This window comes from Lampetra fluviatilis, chromosome 3 (assembly GCF_964198595.1).
Source record: "Lampetra fluviatilis chromosome 3, kcLamFluv1.1, whole genome shotgun sequence".
NCBI classification, from domain to species: Eukaryota; Metazoa; Chordata; class Hyperoartia; order Petromyzontiformes; family Petromyzontidae; genus Lampetra; species Lampetra fluviatilis.
The window spans coordinates 28,730,226-28,747,461 of NC_136277.1; the positions used below are offsets into that span (position 1 = coordinate 28,730,226).

Sequence of the window (17,236 nt, forward strand, 5' to 3'; positions counted from 1 at the left end):
TTTCAGAGAGTCTAATGAGTGGACAGAGTGTGCTGGTAATCGTACGGTATTGGGAAGACAATGTACGGTAACAGCATATTGTGAAGCCAGATGGACATGATATTATAGCTGGAATTCACATTATGCCATGAGAAATTTAATTGGAACCGAATGGAAAGAACTGAAGCCATTGAGGTCATGTCCTGCTAAGCATTACTGGTTGGTGGTGCGGTGCTGAGTTTTGAGTGTGGCGGCTCGTGGTGTATGGTGGGTGCCATGGGGTGGTTGTAGCAATCCTTCTAGATTTGAAGCTTTCGTGACTGCAATGATTCATATTCTCAGGTTTTTTCGGTAAAGTCACGTAGGTAAAAACATTAAAATTAATGAAAGTAAAATAAAACAAAACAAAATAAAATTCACGACGTTTCGGAGGCAACACAAGTCTCCGTCATCAGGTGGGACCGTCACAGCCGAATTAGCTGCATCAAGTGAAGCAATGATTCAAGATGTAATCCCTTATAAGCAAGTTGAAGGGAGGTGGAGAGGGGGGGGGAGAGCTTATCAGGCTGTAGTCTTTGATCACCGCTCCTCTTCCCTCCCGATACGTTTCCATTCATTGGCTACCACAGCCTGATAAGCTCTCCCCCCCCCTCTCCACCTCCCTTCAACTTGCTTATAAGGGATTACATCTTGAATCATTGCTTCACTTGATGCAGCTAATTCGGCTGTGACGGTCCCACCTGATGACGGAGACTTGTGTTGCCTCCGAAACGTCGTGAATTTTATTTTGTTTTGTTTTATTTTACTTTCATTAATTTTAATGTTTTTACCTACGTGACTTTACCGAAAAAACCTGAGAATATGTAGCAATCCTGTTTGTGCCCCCCAGGGACATCACGTACTGCATCCACCTGGAGGCGGTCACGACGTTGATGGTGCTGCTGGCGGCACAGCTGCACCAGCGGCACGTGGTGCGGGATGGGCCCCTCTACTACCTCTTCACGCAGGGGCGCAGGTTAGTGGGCACTAGCCTAAACATAAGTCATTCACCAAATGCAGTCCAATTACATAGCAGGGCACTGTTGGCATTCACTTGGGTGGTTTGATTAAATTTTATATCCGCTATATTAGGATCCTTCTATTATATTTTCCAGTGTACCTCCGATTAGCATGGTTGGCTATGTATGGTGCAAAAGAAGTTCACCATACAAACGTGGTATCGTAATGCCATAACATCTGTACATGACCTACAGATCTGTACCTCTTGCCTCCAGGTCTCTCTCACCTTTGTCTCTTGTTTCTCTCGCCTTCATATCGCTCATTTTCACCTCTTGTTTGCAAGTTTGTCATCTGTCTCTTGTTTGTCACTTTTTCATCTCACTAATCTGAACCATATTTCTTGGCACACCATAGCTCTGTTGGTCATTCTATTGGCCTTCACAGGCTAGATGTGACCCAGTTGAAGAACCCTGGTCTGTGTCAAACACATTCGAGCGTATTGCGTGAGGAAGTTGAACAGAAAATATATGTAAGAATTGCACCCACATTATAATGGGGCGTGTCTGTCGATGCATCGACTGCGAGGCTGGATTGGTGGATGCCATGGAGATGGAGCTTATTGTGCTGGAGAAAACCACATGCAAGGCAGTGAGATGTTTTTAGGAGGCAGTGCAAAAAATAATCTTCGCAGCACTTAAATGTTTTTCTTGTATGTGTGAGCTTTTTCCATGCATTCCGGTTTTCTGCCACCCGCAAAAATACTCAAAAAAAGGAATTTTGACAACCGCTCACAGTGGGGCCTTCCTGTAGAAATAGTTTTGAGATGTATAACATTTTATTTTCTGGGTAAACAAAAAATGTTTGTTATCGGTTGCAGTTTTTTTTTTACTTTCTATAAAAATTGTTCTTCGTGTTGGCTGTGTAATTAAAAAAGCGTTTTTTGCAATATCTCCACGTGGACACGTGTGTGCAGCTGTGAGCTGGCCAGCCGCCTGGTCAAGGCCCTCATGTACCACTTCATCAGGCAAGAGCGATGTCCCCCCCACATCAGCAGCCCCAGCGCCCATGCCCGGGGCAGCGGCCTTCTCTCGGGACTTGCCTGTACGTTCACCGAACCCTCGCGGTCTTTTTTTCATTACGTCGCTCGTTGTGCGTTGCAACAAGATACGTCGCTTCAACTACACGGGTTTTCGTGGCTGTGCTGAAGAACGAACGGATGTGTTTTCACGTTGTGCCGTGTGTTGTTCTGCTGTGCGTACTTCCTGATAACACATCAGAAAGTGATTGATCGATTTCGATGATTAATGTCTATTTCTATTCTCACCATACATGTAAGGAATAATGCCTGTGAAAATTGATCGCTTATAATTTGTGAATTATATTTACATGTTACATTAAGGATAATGGTGCAAGCAAGGCTGAATAAATGCAACAGAATAAAATATAAATTATACAAAAGAGATCGTAAAAGCTAATTTTTCGTTGAATCGAATCGTGACAGTTGTAATCACTGGAGGCCAGAGAATCATTGTTGCCCATTGTTGAACGTGTATATTGTAGGTTTTGAAAAAATTATGCTCATTGGTTTGAGGTTCATATCCTGGCTCGCTCCCTATGATCAAACCAGCGTCCCAAGGATAGTGAATTGGTACTCACGATTTGGTCATCAGTGACTACAACCATACACCGTCGCATAAAATTTGATTTTATGTTGATGCTTTTTAACTTGACTGCTTAGGACTAAATTACATAAATAAATCAGTGAATGATGCATAGAATTACCACCATTATAGAGGACAAAGCAGCATTGTCTTGTTTTGGGGATAGGATAAGCCTATGGAAATGATGCAGGAAGTAGTTCTGTGGTAGATTCATCCGGGCCAGTCCCTGGCATGATGTTGACACATGACAAGACCGATTGTACAATCGGAATGCAATTGGTCGTAGAATAAAAAAAAACAGGTTAAGACCTGTTATGGATAAGTTGATGGGGTCTTTATTACTTAGAAATTAAGCTAGCTTCTGTTAATAATTGTCCTGTCATCTTTGCCTTCCACCAAACTAATGTTAAATCTGCTTATAGATGTCACAGAGGTCGACTTTTGTGCTAAATGTGGTGAGTGGACTCCACTTGCGCTCTAATGCTGCATGCGAGCTTCGTTTGTAATGAGATGATTCCACAGCGTGGTAGTTGCAGCTGTTTGTGGACTACTAGCGGCCGTGTTTACTTAAGTGCTGAATTTGTTACAATGTCTAGATTCTACAATCGTTTTTGGTGGAGCTTTTGGCACAATTTTGTCACTGCGGCCGTGTGCACAGCGGGTCTCAGAATGACGAGGTCAACAAACCCCTGTGACTGGCACGAAGAGGGAGGCTTTTCATGAATGTATTATCCAAAAATAATGTTCATACACATGGTGTAAGCTAAAGAAGTACATAAATCACATAGAAAATATACACAGCAATGCATGTTAAAAAAAAAAGCAGAACGATGGACAAACAACCTTCATGATCATTAATAGTAGTATGATGATACAGTCATTTGAAAATATTGCAATTCAGCCGTCGTCAATAGATATTGTGCTGGACAATCATAATGGGCCATGTCGTATGTTTGCCTGCTTTCCAGGTCAGGTTACCTCCCTCTCTTCATAAAGACTTTTTGTTGAGAAATGTAATTTTTTTTTGCTTTTGTGTATTGCTGATTCTTGAACGACTTTGTGTTGCTCGCATTATGAGATGAATGACAAACATCAATAAATTAATAGTTTTATATAGATATATGTCGTGTTGTTATTTGCTTTCTCTTCAGCTGGACTGTGGACCGTCCTGACGTTGGGCGGTGCGGCGTCAGGCGGCAAACTGGCCGCCCCGCAGCAGCACGCTGAGGGGTCCTCGCCGCTGGCCAATCAGAGCCTCTTGTTACTGCTGGCGCTGATGAACCTGAGCGAGACAGAGGAGCAGGCCAACCCATATCGCCGAGCGCTCTTGTCCTTCCACAACACGCAAGGTGTGCGATTCGATTAGCACGCTTGGCTACGTACGGTGCGAAAGAAGTTAAACTTACATACAGTCTCAACTGTCACACTCGCAGCCAGGTGGAACGCGTTGGAATTCGGTGTCAGTATTGCAAGTAAACTACATCTCCTTAGGTACCCATACATGTTATGTGATGTAAACTCCATTGTCAGTTTATTGCCGGATGAAAGCCTCACCCATGCTATATCGGTCATGGGGGATGTTTTTACCGTACTTCACGCTTCGCGATCACCATGCTTAAGAGGTCATTACAGGTTGTTCTAGGCTGTGGCGTTATGTTGCGGCCAGCATTGTATCCATATCCATTCTACTCTGTTTTTATGCTCCCACGTCAACGCTCCCCACCTCCCACGCTTAATGCAACCCACACAGACGAACGCAGTTAAAGTATGGTCAAAACAACCCAAATGGCCGACACGGTGTGGGGAGGCCTTCATCCAGTTATTGGATTGAGACAGATTGCTGTACATAAAACAAAAATACATTTGATTGGCCGAATAATTGACCCGAGGTATTTTTTGACTCGACCTGAATATCATAACAGACAAAGCGCCGCAGGAGCAGCCCACATTCCAGATCAACTTCAACAGCCTGTACACGGCGCTGTGCGAGCGGCAAGGCACCGACGAGGCCACTCTCTTCCTCTATCTGCTGCTGCATCAGAATACCAACGTGCGCACTTATGTGCTGGCACGCACCGACACCGAGACGCTGGTGAGACGCACGCACGCACGCAAGCACGCCACCCGGAACGTGCACAGCAATCGCACGGTCGATCACTCGCAATGACGTGGTCGGGAGGTGGAGTCGTAGGAACCATGGTACAGTCTAACAGGGCGTAGATTTTGCTGCGATCCCTTTCAATGCCCACGCCATAGCCACATTGTGGCATCTAACACCCGTTTTGTGTGTCACAAGCGCTGTCCAGGTTCAGTCCTTGCTTGGTTTCTGCAATTTCGCGAATTGGGTGCATTCCAGCTGATCTGGTCACAGGCGAATTTTTTATGTATTTTAGATTCATTTGTATTTATAGAATACTGGCGATGGTGACAGGTGGATCACGGGAGGTCACGAGGGGTCGAGTTTGGGAAATCGTACGATGCTAAATTATTACACCTACTCTCTCCCGAGCAAAAATATGTAATGATCGTAGATGTTAACTTGCTGTTTTTTTGTAACCTGTTTAAGCCATATAATAGCCCACTTTTTTATTGGACCATTGAAGAAACATGTATTATAATATACTTGCTGTATGTGTGTGTATAAAATGCTTTGTTAGTGAGAAGTGATAGTGTAATGGTTAGCGCGCTGCGCTACGAACTCGGTAACCCCATTTTGACTCCCGCTCACGGCCAACGCCAATGACGATTATTTGAACTGGTCAAGGGCGACTTGGCCTTAAATGAGTACCTGGTGCAATGTGTAAATGTCGCCACTAGGGAGACAATGAGACAAAGGCGGCCGGGCGTGGTGCTGGCCACCCACCCTCTCATGTGCTGTGCTTGCCTTCATAGGTGCTCGTGCACAGCACTTGCCCCTACAGTCTCTTAATGTGCTATACAGGTGGTTGGGGGGCGGTCTTTGTCTTCTAATGCTTTGTGGTTGCTGGGGTTTATTTTTGTGTGTGACAGGTGCTGCCCATCCTGCAGACGCTGTACCACGCCGAGCAGAAGAACTCGCACCACGTGTACATGTCGCTCATCGTGTTGCTCATCATGAGCGAGGACGACGCGTTCAACTGCTCGGTGCACGAGGTGGTGAGTGTGTGCGCCGCCACCAAAGTGCTTTTTTAATGATCCATTTCTGTTTATAATGGCTGCAAACCCAGCAACTTCACTGAAGTTAATTACAGTAAACCAAAGCAGCGCTGTTTTTATTGTTCCTTAATACTGCTACATTATTGCACTTCACATGAAGTTTAAATAGCGGCAGGTATGACAAGGGAGGACCAATCAAGGCCAATTCCTTTAAGTTAGCTGGCTATTGCAAACTATTTTGTTTATTTTTTTCATAGTTTTGTTTTTATTCTCACTTGTTATCAAAATTATATGTGAATCACAAATGCCCAACCCAGCATCCACAGTTTGAGACACAATTCACCCTTCCAGCCCCTCTGTGTACAATACAATTATAATTCAGCTTTAAATTATACAGCACCTCAAGATGCTGTTGTGAGATATCGCCATGCCAACAAACTGCCACAAGGGTGCCACCCCAGAACAACTTCTGATCTTTCTACCAATGGATACCTCTTATACAACCAACACAAGACACCCCTTCCAATGTCACATTCCGTTCATTTATAATGATTTTTCACGATTGTGTGCCGACTGTCGCATGCACTCTCTCCTGTGTCACAGATGCTGAGGAACGTGCCGTGGTACACAGAGCGCGCACTCTCCGAGATCTCCCTGGGCAGCCTCCTAATACTGGTCGTCATCCGCACCATCCAGTACAACATGACGCGCACGCGGGTCAGTCGCTCGTGTGTGCGTCACCACGGCCGATTTTATCAAAGCCCCCCACTGCCCCGCCCCCCCCCCCCTCGACTTCATAGTGCGATCACTCTGAACTAGTGCCAACGCGACAGGGCCTTGTGTGCATGCTGCAAAAGCGACGATTTCCGTGCACAACTCCGGTTCTCAAGGGCCGCCAATGTCTTCTGGTTTCGTTCCAACTGAGCTCTTTGTTTCACACGTAGGTTTTAGCAGCCACTGGTAATCCAAGTGTGGTCTTCCGCTGTCAGCCACATGTTGAGCGTTTGTTCATTCAAAGCTTCGGTGAATGCATGAGAGAAGACTGCATTTGAGCTCTCAGTTACCGAATTGAACAATTAATTTAATTCACAGTTTTATGAAGTGTACGTTTGTTCATAGTTTTTAGCTGTAAAGTGGTTGGAGATTTAATTTATAAATAAAACTTTGAAGAATGCAGCCCTCGAAGACCAAAGTTGTGCACTCTTGCATTAAAAGATTTGCAACATGCTTCAGCCTCGTTTAGGATATTCATTCATTCACACCCATTTACAAGTGTATTGAAAATACTTTAGTGGAATATGGTTATGTCTGTGAGCTCTCTTTGTTCGTCTGCTTTGCTGATGAGCCATTTCAAGTAAAACGCTTGTTCGTTTCCCACACTATAAACTTTATTTAAGATCTGTCAATAGCATTGAGCTGTATTTGTCAGAAGGAACAAAGTTACTTTTCTTTCGTGCTGCCCTCACAACTTATTATATTTCGGGAACACATCTTGGCGGTTTGTGTGTCCCATGAGCCATGCAATATTACTTTGTCCACTGCTCTCCAATGTCCCCCATGTCTCCTACATCCTCACTCCTCCCCCCTGCCCACCGAACTGGCACCAATCGCTTCCTTTGTTGTGACGGCAGCGCCGTGCGGTGGCGCTCAAATGCCAGACGGCGGCGCAACTCTCGTAACATTCTCTTCCACCCCTGCTCCGCCCCCTGTCCTGATTCATCTTGTTGAATCTCTTACACTGGGAGGTCATATTGGTAGACCCTATTTTTTTTATCGGCACAGCTGTAAATCGTTATCTAAGCAAAATTATGTGAATGTTTTTTCGTAAAATACGATGAGTGGTATCCAGATACGGTGTTTTAATTCGGAGAACCATTCCGTATGCATGTGAGTACATGTGTAATATAGCTTTTGGTGCCTTTTCATCAATGTGTTGTTTCCATCGTGTGACTGTAGGACAAATATCTGCACACCAACTGCCTGGCTGCCCTCGCCAATATGTCTGCCCAGTTCCACTCGCTGCATCAGTATGCTGCCCAGCGCATCATGAGGTTCGGCCCTGCTGCTCATTGTAGTGTATTCAGTGCCTCGGATGTGCCGCTGCTTCTGTTCAGAATGAACAATGACACCTCATGTGTGGATGTTGCCGTAGCCAGGTGTGGCGGTGATGCACGTCTCTTGTCCCCTGTCTTAAAGGTCAAGTTTGTGAATCACTCGGAGGTTGTGAGCTGTTGTTGTTGTGAGATTATTGTGAGCATGAGCCATCTGCTCTATCCTCAATGAGCATATTGAAATGCGTTGGCGTTTAAACGCGATGTAAATAGAGATTGTGTGGTATTTAGCTAGCAGCACATAAAGTAAGTTTCTGTGATTTAGAGTTAGAACAGCCCATTGGACATACATGAATTTTTATCTCAAGATGCAAAATAAAAAAAATACTTAACAAAGGAATTAGTCAGTTATTTAAAACATTGCTTTATAATCCCAAATTAATTTACGCAAAGTTGTGAAGCTTAAGGGGGATGATTCAAAATAAGTGCCATTTATTCTAATCAGGTTTGGAAAAACAAAAGTATTAATCCTATGTATCAACCTTTCCAAAAAAACATTCCCAAATTGCAAACAGGAAAAACATGCATATGTTATATATATAGTTGCATGAATGCATTTTGGATGTAGTGAATACTTTTTTAGATGAAGTAAGCAATGCTTGACAGATTCTATCCAGTAACAGTTAAAATCAGGAACAAGCTTTCAAAAACAACGTATTAATCACTGCATACAACGCCAGCGGTAGCTGTTGAAGGGAAACAATGCCGAATTAGAAAATGGGAACCTACTCAACTCAAACAAATACATTTCAATGTGTGTAAGCCGAGCTATTTCTCCTACTACTTTGGAAAAGTCAATAAACACGGAGGCTTTCAGCAGCTTTGGGATAATTAGCGTCACAACCCCTGGTGATCATCACATGAACGGCACACTCATGCGACAACTTGAGGTGGCGACGGTGGTGGAGGTGGTGACGATACTGAAGGAATTCCACAGCCAGCTTTCAGTTTATTTTAGACACCGTGCATGGGAATAACCTTCAGAAGAGAGAGAAAAAAATATCCAAAACAACACAAGATCCGACTTGGCTACTGTCGGACTGTTGAGCCCTATGGAGGGTCATGTTTCCCTGTTGCCATGACCGTTATGTTGAGGAAATCTCATTCTTTGTGCTTTTTAAAGGATATTCAGGGCCGTGGCGTGCATCCCGTTTTGGAAGAATAAAAAAAACTACTCCAGTCCCCCTCACTCTTGTCCTACATTGTCCAGTTTTATTGCGGGAGAAGTCTCTTTTAAAGCAGGGTGCATCTTAAGTAAACACTCGCTCCTTTTCTTCGCAGTGAATGACTGACAATTAAATTATTTGTATAAAAACATTTCACCCAAAAAGTAGTAACGCATGTGCACGCGTGTTTGTGCGTGCATAAATGATTATATACACATGTGTGTTAGCGCATGTAAATATACATGTTCTCCCTTTCTTTTGCGGCAGTGTTGGGGTTCTTTTTGTTTATACACTCTCGTAAACACAAAAGCCCAAGTTTGGCCTGTGCTGTCGCCCACGTGACTACCGCGCCATGCAATTATGGTTCCCGCAATATGTCAATACTACACTTTATCATAACGATATAAGGATAATCATATAATCTGTTTTATCGTCTTATTGTAACTCCTTTATTAAAGAAGTAGTTATTGCTGACACATTTTAGGCAAAATAACTTTAGGTTATAAATATCTGTACTATCGATTTAACAGGCTTGCTTTCCTACGCCACGACTGAAAGAAGGCCTAGACTATTATAGAGGTAGCTTTCATGATTTATATCTTGCGTTACTGGCAACTATAAAGTTATGGCAGCCTTGTATTGAGTGAACTGCAGCTGAAGAACTTTAGGTAATCTTTGTTCATACTGGAAATACAGAATAGCACAAAAACACTTCAATAAAAAATGTGAAATGCATTTACTGAGTGATGGGAAACTGATATCGCGATAATTGTCGTATCACGAAAATTTACATCGTATCGTATTGTATCTCGAAATTTGGTATCGCGGCAACCCAACGAACGATGCGATGGTCGGGTTGTATCGCGCGCGGTTTGACGAGCAGCCTCCTGGAACTGCTGTCACGGAAACACAACAAGGTGCTGGAGCAGGCGACACAGATGCACGGCGCATCCCTGGGCGAGGACGGGAGCCCCTCACTACCCGACTACGTGAGTGCGCACTCACGTGCACCCCCCACCCCCAAGCTCTACTGAATGTTGAAAAAAAACGGATCTATTATGGAAAGAAGTTTGTCTCCCAATACCGGAAGAGAGGGTATAGTACACATTAATAAATTATCTTGAGTGGTGGATTATTTGTTGTTGTTTTGATGCCTTGCCCTAGCTTGCATTTAGTGTTGAAAAATCGTCAGGAATGTTTGTTCTTTTTTAATTTGTACTTATATACTTTATTTATTTTTAGTGACTTTCCTTTTCTCTATTTAGCACTGCTCTTGTTTTCTTTTTGTATTTGTTGTAACTTGCTGACCCACCCCTGACTTAGACATCTGTGAAAATGAGCGTCATAGCTCATCTGATTCCTCCAGTTCAAATAAAGATTCTAATTACGCAACTGACAGACGAGGAATTTTACTATCAAGGAAGACTTTACAGATTTCCCTGGGATGCAACCTTTGGGAAAACCGGGACAGGTGGCATTCCAAGGCATGCCCACGTTTCCTGCGCCACCGACACACCGACGTACTCTCGCACCCCTCATACCCACTGCCTGTTTGTACAGCCACACAAGCTCTGTGCTCGACTGAGTAACTTCAACTCTGGTTAGTAGTGGTTATCGTCCTGTGCCACCTTGTGTCAAAGAATGGCCCCAGAAAATGTGATGTCATTGAAGTGCTGCTGAAGTTTCTTGAATGGGCCTCTTTATCCCAACTAGGGGCACACTTTTTAAATGGCAAGCAAACCAAAAATGTTCATTCGCATTGACGAAATATGTCAAAGGAAGTGACAAACCGCATTTAACACGATGGGCTGTTGTGCAGTCGTTGAATACCAAGCTGAGAACCATTAACTCGCTATGCTTGAGAACCCGGTTTAAGCACGGGTGGCTAAAGGTATTGAAAGTCATCGATCTTAGCAATGTGGGCTCAGTTCTCTGACATGATGTTATCCCCCTGAGCCACCCAAGCACCACAAAATAGGAACATTTTTAGGCTGACAATACACAATAAACAATTGAATGTGTGTGTTGGCAATGAGCACGTTTAACGACTTGTGGATCGTGCAGGAATGGGGAATCTGAATATCCAGTGAGGGTAGGAGCCATTATTGTGATCATGATGATGTGATTGAGACTTCACCGCCCAGGCAACAGGGCAGTGCTTGAACAAGGGTTGTGCACGTTACAAAATATTTCAATTCATGCAAGAATTTGAATATTTTCCAGATGCATGGAACTTTTCTTAAATCGAGGGTTGAGTCTGGTTGAGACCTTCATACACATTTTGAATAACTATAATAATGTATTATGAATTAAATAATTATGTTATAATTGAAGATTAAGCATTGTTAAAACAGAAGGTTTGGCTTGAGCATGCATTTACAGAAAGCTCTGTCCCCTGTTTGCGGTTTTTTACGTGTGCATATTTTGCGCGTTTTGAGGTTTTACGGGTTTGACCGGAACGTTCTGCAGAGTGGTACAGTACAGTCCAGAGAAAGAATCGGCAGCCAGCCACCTCTCCCTTCCTCAGCCCCTGCCACCCCCCGCCCGTGGTCCCGTTGAGCCGAGATTGAACCCCAGCCCAGACAGAAGCTCACGTTCTGTGTGCACTGAACTGCAGCGCTGTCGCCTGCCCAGCAGACCACACCGTGATATCTTCTTTTCTTTGCCTTTTTGTACGATTAAAAAACAAACTTTGATACTTTTCCATCACAGGTTTTGCTTTTGGTCTGGGGCCTGGATTTCTGTAATCCCGTTTGTGTTTAGTTTGGGTTTAGGAAAAAAAAATTGGCTCTCCCATAGCCCCTACTTCCCCGCCACTGCCTGCTACCGCCACCCTCCAATAGCACCGTCCCCACCCCTCGCGGCCCCCCTTAAACCCTCGTCCTACTCGCTCGTGACTTGTTATCGTATCGCGGTGTCCGCTTGTGCGTCCGTCCGCAGGGGCGCAGACTGCCCGTCCGTCCGCCGCGATATCATCCCAGACGGCGACGGCAGCCTAATCGCTAATTAATGGGAAAGGGCTCGGCCGGCGGGGCCATGGCGGGCGGGGGGGGAGGGTTTGGATAAGGGCGGCAGAGATAAGCCCCGCTCGTTTACTTTAGCGGCTGCATGTTTTCACTGCGGGGCTCAGAAACAAATCTCTAATTAGCAGCGCCACTGAGAAACGTTGCCTCCCCCCAACAAAACCCCCCCCCTCGCCTCCGAAACCTACCGCACCACCCCCAGTTCTGTCCTGCGTCCCGGTAGCCAGTGGCCTTGAGCCCTCGCGATCGTCCCGCCACTGTGTTTTCCGAAAAATGAGACGAATCTTCTAAATATTTGTTTAAATCAGTTTGCGAAATCGTGATAACAGGTCTTTAAAGCCTTGCCTAATTGCTTGTGGATTTCTTGTATATAAAAGGAGTGCATTAATGATTGAAAACATAGTAAAATGTTGTATTTATTCCCAAGTACCTTACGTACGTTTCCTAGCATTCCTACATAGTTCGTAAACATGTAAATACGTGGCATTTATTTAATGCCAGGTGCTGGTGGCATACACTTGTGATCCAGCACTGTTGAGGTAACAAGGGTTGATGGATCGCACAACTGTTGCGAACCGTCCTTCCAGTGAGCGTCGAGGTGCCATGCGGTACAGCAAAGTGTTGACTAATCTCTATTTGTGTCCCTTCTGTATGGGATAGAGTGGTGCACCCTCACATGGTTTAGTTTTCTCCAGTTGCTCCGGTTTGCTCCCACATGTATTAATACTCATGAATTGGCTGAACACATCTTGATACAAGGAAGACTGCAGAGCTTGGAGAATTATTGGCACCAGGTCACCACCTGGCTCCCTTCCAGCTTATCTGGTTCCTCAGCGATTGTGCAATTTCCATGAACGCCCCTATATAAAACAAAACATTATTTTTGTAATAATTTTTTTTGTTTACCCTTGACAGCATTGCTGATTCAAGCGTTGTTATATAGAGGACCATGCTTGGTATTTTTGTTGAGTTTCTCTTCTGTTTGCATGTAAACTCATCCAAGCGAGTGAATCAACTTTTCACAGATAGGTCGGCAACCTATTTTCTGCACTGCCCTACAGCTATCCCTGCATCTGGGTGTCTTCTATAGATGCCACTTCGCTGCCCCTTTCATGTGGCGCCTCGTACATATTATCCCAGCGCAGTTCACGAGCCAGACTACAGGCGTGTGCCGCCACGCCCAGAAAAAAAGTGCAAAATTTCGTGGAAACGCAGAAAAGGTGAAAATCCGCTCCCGCTGCCCCCTGCAGGGTCCTTGGGGCCGTTTGCCACGTCACTCTTTAGCGGAGACATCCGGTCAACTCGTCGGCTTCCCAATGTTAAACAGATCCCACGACGCCGCTTACAAGACGAGGCCATTGTGATACTGTGCCGTGGCCACATTTTTCCCACAAGTCTGCTTGCTGCGTTCGGCCCCATTGCTCTCCACCCCAGGGAGGAAGATACCAACGCCTCTGCATGAAAAGGAAATTACAGCGCAGGATCACATGTTTCGGTCAGTTTTATTTCACAGAATTCCGTCACCGTTTGGCAAATGTAATACACAGAAGCTGATACTGAACTAAAACGAAACTATTTTTTATTTTACCAGGTAAGGCCCACTGAGCTATATTGTTATTTTTCAGAAGAGACCTGGCCACAAATGATAGCTCAACGAAGTGGCTTTATTGCGTGGAAATTTATAGCAGCCAAATACTCTAAATGCATGTGTTAAAATGTGGAGGGAAAAGTCGGAGGACCTGGAGAAAAATCCACACAACCACGGGGAGAACACGCACACTCCAAATCTACAGGCGTCACGGTTGGGATCGTACCCACGATCTCCTGCATACTAAGCGAGGTAGTTAATATCTCGCCACTATGGCGCTTAATAAAACCCCCTGCCTACCGCGCTGCCCTGTATAATAAACCCCTTTGACTCAACTCGCACGTCCGCTTATCCACTTGCATGCTTGCGTGTTGTCGTGTGCTCTTGTGTCCCGACCGACGGGACACAGGCGCAGGACCTGACGGTGATCGAGGAGGTGATCCGCATGATGCTGGAGGTGGTGAACTCGTGCTTGTGCAGTTCTCTGCAGCACAATCCGAACCTGGTCTATACACTGCTCTACAAGCGGGAGCTCTTCGAGCAGTACCGCGCGCAGCCCGCCTTCGCCGACGTTATGCAGAACATCGACACCGTGAGCTTGCGCCGTGCGGGCACCGGGCACACAGAGATGGGCAGTCTATAAATCCCGTGCGATTCAAGTATTGCGATTTGGTTACGTTTGTAATTTGTAACTGGTATCTAAATCGCACACCTTAAAGTGATTGGTAATTTGAGACACGGTTTGTTGGTAATAGGTATCTACGTTACAGTACTCCAGCAATAATTTGTAATTTGAATGTATTTTGCCCACCTCTAGCTTGGCCATTAGGATGTAAATTGATTTTGGCAATTCGGAGGAAACTGTGTTTTTCTAAAGCCATCCAAATTCATATCATTCTTGACCCCGAATGTGACATCGTTGCTCACCCTGCAACTGAGTGTCTGCAGGATTGATGTAATTATACACATCATCATCAAACTCCATCAGCAACAGCAGAACCGTCGTCCAAAGCACCACGAGCATAATCATTTGCGGGAACAGCAGGACTAGCCACATGAACAGCGTCAGAATACTTTAATCAGGAATTGGCCAAAATATCGGATTGAAGGACTTTCCTGAGAAAAGAGTCTTGAGGCTCCATTGCTGCTTTGCTTTTTACATAAAGACAATTGTGCCACGTCTGCTACAAAAATTTGTTGCAATATTCCCACCACCCCTAGGTGATCTCTTTCTTCGGGGCCCGCTTGGAGCAGGCTGGCACGGGGCTGTCTGTGGACCAGGTGGTGGACGTCATCAAGCAAGGAGCCATCCTTCTTCCAAAGGACAGGCTAAAGGTCAGTGTGCCATGTCGACTCACTGGAGTGAGTTTGTAGTTTTTTGTGATTTGCTAACCTTTAATTCTAGATTTGAAGCTTTCGTGACTGCAATGATTCATATTCTCAGGTTTTTTCGGTAACCTTTCCTATACTTTGCACTTCTATTGTGTTTTTGTATTGTTTGTTGTTGTAACGTTCTGACCCGCCCCGACTGGGCACATGTGAACTAGAGCTTTATAGCTCATTGGCTTCCTCCGGTATAAATAAATATTCAGATTCTGAGCGCAACTTGGTAAGCGAAGAGCGTTGATACCTATGTGGTATGGAAGCTCACCTAATACCAATACACGATAAATGTGTAAAGATTGGCCACGCCCATTTTCATCATAGTCCTGGTGAGGCGGGAGCCTAGGATGATGACACCAGGGAAATTATACAGCAAGGAATATCACAATTTGTATTGCATCAGCCAAACACCACTGCTTCAGGGAGCTTATAAACAGCTGGCTTGAATATCCATTTTTTATTTCGTCTTCACTTTTGTTAAGGCTCGGTCTTGTACATATTCAGCTCCCTCGTGGGTCAGGTTGAATGGCATTGTATGCGGTATTACGGCAGTTCATTTAAAAGTATTGTTTTGGGGTGGCTTGGGGGGAGGCGGAACGAAGGGGGTGGGCATACAAATGAAGTGTTGGCAAAGACCACAGGCGCCCCCTTGTCCCTCTAGACGGGATGTTTACAGTTTGCTCCCCGTCCTCCGCTGGCACTCCCCTCCCACCCCAACTCCTGACGCGGAATCTTTCCCCGTTATCGGCCCAAGTGCGCGCCTCTTTAGATTGGCTCGGACGTGTTCCAGAGGCGCCTAGGGCTCAACCCCCGTCTGCCTTCCACGCTTCTCCCCACGGCGTGGTGCCGATGATAGGCATGGCGTATCGCGGGCAGACTGGATTTCTGACGCCAGTGCCGAATCTTGCTCCGGATTAATCGCACAAATGATAAACTGGAACTCTGACGGACTGAACTGCCCTCAATGTTTGTTCATGGCCAGCGCCTTCCCTCATGCGCTCATGTTTTTTTTTTGTTATTTGTACGACTGTTCCTTTTATGTGCCGATTCGAGTGTTTTCGTATCCTTTTATTCGGGCTGGAAAGTTTTCTACCCAAGTTAAAATTAGGTGCCCTCTAGCAATGAGCCCGTGAAGAGCCCTTACTTCAACTAAGTAAAAGCTCATTGAGCCTCTGACAAAATTGCCCGGAATGCACTCGGTCGCGTCAGATCTCAGAAGCTAAGCAGGTTTGAGCCTGCATAGTCCTTGGTTTGGTGACCACCATGGACAAACAGGTTGCCATAGGCAGCAGGGGGCAGTGTCGCAAAATCCATTGTTAAACTGTATCTTTACATTCCCACGTTTATGCTCCCTGCCTTCACCAACCTGCACTGACCAGTGTGGTTAAGTATAGTCACATGACCCACCCTCTGTGTGGAAGCTTTCATGCAAAAATAGTTTTTTTGTGGAGGGCAGGCAAGCCCAACAACCTGCAATATTCCATTGGTACCTCATTTGCCAGTAAAAAATATGATAATTGTTTTTTTACCCTTTTATCTGGCAACAAAATTGACACCTTTTTTACGAGGAGTCATGTTTGCATAGACCACAATACCTGCAGTCAAAATGCAAACAAAAAACATAACTCTGATAATGTATGCACTGTCCTTGAAGTTGATTGGTCCACACCCGAGACAGCTTTCCTTAGAGCCTAGTCTCTAAGTGGGTTGGACCAGATGACGCCAACCCATGTGAGACTAGGCTCTAAGGAAAGCTGTCTCGGGTGTGGACCAATCAACTTCAAGGACAGTGCATACATTATCAGAGTTATGTTTTTTGTTTGCATTATGACTGCAGGTATTGTGGTCTATAAAAACATGATTCCTCGTAAAAAAAGGTGTCAGTTTTGTTGTCAGATAAATGGGTAAAAAACCAATTATCAACCAGCAATATTGTAGCGCACGTGAATGGTTAGGAGTAGGCATGTAACAATTCACTCCCCCCCCCCACCAGCGATTAAGTGAATTGTTGCAATTCATCTTTGCTATTAAATTGTAAGAATTGATTCCTCTTCGTTATGCTTTCACCGGCTGTCTCATTTTTAGTTTTTCTTGTTCAGTCTCATACAGTTTTGTTTGCTCCAATTGCCTAAGTTTCCAAAAACAGTTTAAATAAATTTACGTAATTGCAAATAATTGATTGCTGCTCACA

The 17,236-nt window shown here is 44.9% G+C and overlaps 1 protein-coding gene across 4 annotated transcripts in view; it reads left to right on the forward strand.

Annotated features, from left to right (window-relative positions):
• Positions 1 to 17,236, forward strand: part of DYM (dymeclin) — a 32,535-nt gene that overhangs the window by 7,652 nt on the left and 7,647 nt on the right. Inside the window, exons 7-17 of one of the 4 annotated variants that reach the window (XM_078886013.1) lie at positions 869 to 994; positions 1,952 to 2,079; positions 3,062 to 3,094; positions 3,791 to 3,988; positions 4,562 to 4,731; positions 5,649 to 5,774; positions 6,378 to 6,491; positions 7,731 to 7,825; positions 9,935 to 10,040; positions 14,072 to 14,254; positions 14,884 to 14,997. In XM_078886013.1, the coding sequence (XP_078742139.1) occupies positions 869 to 994; positions 1,952 to 2,079; positions 3,062 to 3,094; positions 3,791 to 3,988; positions 4,562 to 4,731; positions 5,649 to 5,774; positions 6,378 to 6,491; positions 7,731 to 7,825; positions 9,935 to 10,040; positions 14,072 to 14,254; positions 14,884 to 14,997 (1,393 nt within the window). Of the gene's footprint in view, positions 1 to 868; positions 995 to 1,951; positions 2,080 to 3,061; positions 3,095 to 3,790; positions 3,989 to 4,561; positions 4,732 to 5,648; positions 5,775 to 6,377; positions 6,492 to 7,730; positions 7,826 to 9,934; positions 10,041 to 13,508; positions 13,729 to 14,071; positions 14,255 to 14,883; positions 14,998 to 17,236 lie in introns of those variants that run through there. The other 3 variants (XM_078854790.1, XM_078886014.1, XM_078854791.1) reach the window with 3 other exon arrangements.